General features: G+C 31.5%; 2 protein-coding genes across 5 annotated transcripts in view; both read right to left on the reverse strand.

The window, feature by feature from the left end:
- Positions 1–503, reverse strand: part of LOC119582583 (gastrula zinc finger protein xFG20-1-like) — a gene marked incomplete at its 3' end in the record, with an annotated part of 2,900 nt that extends 2,397 nt beyond the window's left edge. The window contains 1 exon segment of the mRNA XM_037930954.1: positions 63–503. Within this exon segment, the coding sequence (XP_037786882.1) occupies positions 63–257 (195 nt within the window).
- The window catches only part of LOC119582560 (nuclear receptor 2C2-associated protein-like), a 58,081-nt gene that overhangs the window by 51,260 nt on the left and 1,821 nt on the right, over positions 1–5,000 (reverse strand). For 2 of the 4 annotated variants that reach the window (XM_037930934.1, XM_037930942.1), the window contains exon 2: positions 510–608. The exons of the other annotated variants lie outside the window; for them this stretch is intronic. The gene's annotated coding sequence lies outside the window, so the exon portion shown is untranslated. The remainder of the gene's footprint in view (positions 1–509; positions 609–5,000) is intronic. 4 annotated transcript variants of the gene reach the window in all.

The raw sequence follows: 5,000 nt of genomic DNA on the forward strand, positions 1-5,000 counted from the left end.
GACACAGAATGCATTCTCTCCTCAGGTTCCTCTTTAACTGACACAGAATGAACATCCTGTATGTGAAGACTCGACCCTTCCTTCAACATTCGCTGAGTCTCACTCTCCAGTTCTGTCTCTTCTTCATCCTCACGCTGCTCCAACTTAATCTTAAATGGCACTTTAACATCATCTTCCATGCATGGATGAGCATCATAATCCTTTTCACATCCAAAGGCTCCTCCACAAAGAGTGCATTCTATTGTGAATTCTCCCATTTTCAATCTTATTTTGAGTATATAATATTTGGTAAACTTGCTGACTATCCAAAAAGACTTATATATACACAGATGGTTAATTTCCCAAATGCATGCAATTTTCACTACTATTTAATCATTAATGGACTAGGTACGACTAGACAAGTACATTTATGGCACACAAAGTGTTACATTCTTGCGGAGTTAATCACCAAAGGCTCCATCTTCTGAGAGGGTAGTGTGTTACATGTGAAGAAAACAGTACATAGTTACTTGGTTATGGTTAGTTCAGGCTTTGTACACTTCAAGTTATTAGCACACAATTTTGCTCCACCATCCTTAGTTCGTTAGTCTCGCATTCCTTCACCAAGTCTGCAAGAAGAAGAACAGCCTTAAATGTGAGAATATTTATATTATGGCATGCATATCCATATAACTAGCTTCTTTTACTGCTGCAAAGTACTATTGTTATATATTATTTTGATAAGATTTTTCTTTTTCGTATCTTACACTGTATCCTAGCTTACTTTGTTGCAACACTGATCATACAATACAAAATACATATAATGGTATTGTATTAGCGAGGTCTACTAAAATAACCTTTGAAATCATAACAATGATCAGCAAAACACATAGTTACACATTTTCTATTCAGAATAAAAAAGATTACCAGGGCGTTCCCTAATTCTACTACTAAAGAAGAAAATTTAAACACTATAATTTATAACAGATAATATTAAAAAATAACTACATAGTTAAAAATATCATACAGTATCATATATTAAAAGAAAAAAAATTATATTATATATATATATATATATATATATATATAATATATATATATATATATATATTGTTAGTTGATTGGTGTGTTGTGTGTGGTGTGTGTGTGTGTGTGTTGGGTGTGTATGTGTGTGTGTGTTGTTAGTGTGTGTTTGTGTGTGTGTATGTGTGTGGTGTGTGTGTGTATTGTGTGTGTGTTGTGGTGTGTGTTGTGTGTGTGGGGTGTGTGTTGGTGTGTGTGTGTGTGTGTTGTGTGTGTGTGTGTGTGTGTGTGTGTGTGTGTTGTGTGTATGTGTGGTGTTTGTGTGTGTGTGTGTGTTGTTGTGTGTGTGTGTGTGTGTGTGTGTGTGTGTGTGTGTGTGTGTGTGTGTGTGTGTGTGTGTGTGTGTGTGTGTGTGTGTGTGTGTGCACGTGCGTGTGCGTGTTCACATTTAGTTAGGTGAAAATCATATTTTAAAAAAATAACCAAACTTGCCAGATAAATTATTGTAGTCCTTACACCTTTCATTTTTAGCACAACTCAAGTTTAAAAGTTGGGAAGACTCATGTAACTTGCAATTCTCAAATATATGACACTAAGCATTTCCAAGGTGCCTTCCTAAAAATGGAAATGGCATAATTCTTGACAGCTTTACATCATTATATACTTCTAAAGCAAATACAATACAGTATTACCTTTCCTCAAATCAATGAACATTAGATTATGTGAATCTCTGTGGAATGTCAGTATCATTCTCTTATTAAAATGTGACTATTCTTGTCTACTCCATAAACCACATACACATAAATTAATACCATAAACAAAGAAAAGCTGAACCTCATTATTCCCATAAAACTTGGGATCAAAAGAAGTCCCAAGTAACAACAATACATTTTCTGAAATAGCTTGGGAATTAAAGGTAATATAATTTACATATTGTATTGCAATGAACCTTCACCATAATTGGTATACAAGGTGCTCATTGGTGTAATACAATAAACAATCCTATATCCACCTCCACACTGCTAGTAAGCATGTAGTGCAGGCAAGCATTAGCAGGTAAGTGCTGGTTGATTTATGCCTTCAATGAATAAACTTTATATGAGTAAATTTATTAAATCTTGAATTACAAAGTTCAAGCAAGGAAAGTTACTGTTAAATGTTAACCCTTAGGCCATGCCCCCTCCATACCAGTGTGGATGCTAAAGTAAGTAGTGGTAAACATAAGCAATATGAGGCAGAGGTGTTGCCAGTGACCACTAGATTCATCTAATAGTCCTACGCCTGGGGTTCCCAACCTGGTGTACATGTACCCCCTGAGGTACATTTGTACTTTTCATGGGGTAAATTAGGTCTGAGAGAATAACCACTACTATACAATAAATGATATTGTAATCTGCATTCAGACTGCACAATTTTCTTCCTCTCATTTTAGTAAGCAAAGATTTTACTTGAGTATATCAAAAGTAGGATGAATACCATTTGTTTTTAACTATAATGAAACTTTCCATGGCTGTAATCTGTCCCCGTACCGAGCCTGAAAAGATCTGGTATACAATATGTACACCAACTAAGACAGTGGCATACAGCACCATGCATTGGCCCGAGTCACTCAATCTTGCAGCTTGAGAAAGATTAATAATGTTACTCATCACCAGCTTTGTAGCCATAGCTTTGCTGCAAGAGTTGAATAAAAAGTTTACTAAGCATATAGGAAGATTAGTGAGATTGTAGTCATACGAGAACTAAAGCTCATAAAATATAAAAATATTAATTTCACTATTTTCTTTCCTTAACTTTTTGGGGGTACACAGGAATCTACATAAATGCCCAAGGTGTACAGAAGAACAAAATGGTTGGAAACTTGTCCTAAACCATCAAAGACAAAAAACCAATGAATGCTTTCGTACCCACAATTATAACAATAATAGGAAAAATAATAGTGATAATGACAATAATAAACTAATAATGAAAACTATAAAAATGTTTAGCCCCAATAACAACAATAAAAAAAATACTAACAACAATATCAAAACTAGCTATTATGCTAAAAAAAAAAAAATATATATATATATATATAGATATATAATATATATATATATATATATATAGATATATATATAATATATAATATATATATATATATATATATATATATATATATATATATATATATATATATATATATATATATATATAATAATAATAATAATAATGATAATAATAATAAATAGACAAATAAATACTATCACTATCTAATAAAATAAAAAAGAACAGTAACAGAAATAGTAATAGTGTTAGTAGTAGTAGTGTTAGTAGTAGTAGATAGTAGATAGTAGATAGTAGTAGTAGTAGTAGTAGTAGTAGTAGTAGTAGTATAAAAAATAATAACAATAAAAATAAAATCAACAATAATAACAAAAACAATAATAATAAAAAAACAATTATTATTATCATATCAATTGATGAGTGATAATAATAATAATGTTAGTAATGATAAAATCAATAATAACAACAATATCAATAATGATGATGATGATAGTAAAAACAATAAGTTATTACAATAACAATAAAATAAAAATACCAATAATAATAATACCAATAATAATAATAATAACAACAATAACAATAATAATAAAAATAACAACAATAATAACAATAATAATATTAATAATATTGATGATAATAATAAAAATTATAATAATGATAATATCAATATTATCATTGTTAATGATATTGATATTAATATTAACATTAATAATAATAATAATGATAATAATAAATTATTATTATAATAACAGCAACAACAATATGATAATGGTAAAAACAATAAAAGAAAATTATTCCAAATAACAATAATAATTATAACTACAACATCATCATCAATACTATTAATCCACTACGGAAATACTATTTTCTCTAGTTTTGTTTTTAGAAATCTCTACATTATTTTAACCCCCTTTTTAGTTATTTATTGCTGCTCAATCATCCTAAGCCCCTCTTAGCCAAACTGTCTACCACTGACCACCCCAATCTTTATCTTTCGGTATCTAACCTGTACTCTGGCTTTTCACCATCTGGTATGCATCTAACATTATCATCACAGCAGGCACATCTCTTTGTAGAAAATCCTGCCTTCTTGTCCTATGGCCACAGACACAAATCATCCTCTCTTTTATCAGCCCTTTCCCACCCCTACCCTACATTAGAGAAACTGTTGTAGCCAAGACGGGTATCCCATATATTTCCTATCTTTTGGGAGATACTGTGGTCTAACCAGGCAATGCATCTAGATCAGACATCATCAGGTGTGTAAGATAATACTCTTCAAACTATGACGAAAATTTTTTCTGCACAAAATTTATTTTTAGATATTTAGATATTACCTAGCAATGGTATGTTAAGGCTGAACCTTTCTTGTTTTAGCTAGGAGGATTTATTCCACTACCCTTTCAAAACGTCAGATTTCTTAATTGGTAAAAAGTGTAACATTAATTATTTGTACAGAGGCACTTTTAACAATAATCCAAGAAGACATTTCTCTTATGAAAAGCTAATGCACTTATCACCTACACCAAAAAGAAAGTTGGAAAATATATGCCACACCATATATTGCATCAGGATGCATACAAAGGGAAAAAATCAGAAGCACAAGAAACAAAATTACCCCACTTTCTACTCTTGGCTCTGCATAAACAGGCATTGAGCCTGTGTTTGAAGGACTATTTCTCCTTTAATTAATGCAGTCTCAGTCAAACAAGCAAAGACGTGTCCACCTTAGCATGAATGGGTTAAAAAAATAACTTTCATTTTATACTAGCTATGATCTGCAAAGAAGGAACTACCAACTCAAGTCCAACCAAACAATGGTGCAATGTGCAGTAATCACTACAGCCTCCCTCCCTATTGGCATTATAGCAAAAAAGGCTAACCTAATTCCACCAACCATATTTTGGCTAGACTGAGATCAGGCTATAGCTTTTACAACAAGGCTTTCTTTC

This window comes from Penaeus monodon, chromosome 2, assembly GCF_015228065.2.
Source record: "Penaeus monodon isolate SGIC_2016 chromosome 2, NSTDA_Pmon_1, whole genome shotgun sequence".
Classification (NCBI taxonomy): Eukaryota; Metazoa; Arthropoda; class Malacostraca; order Decapoda; family Penaeidae; genus Penaeus; species Penaeus monodon.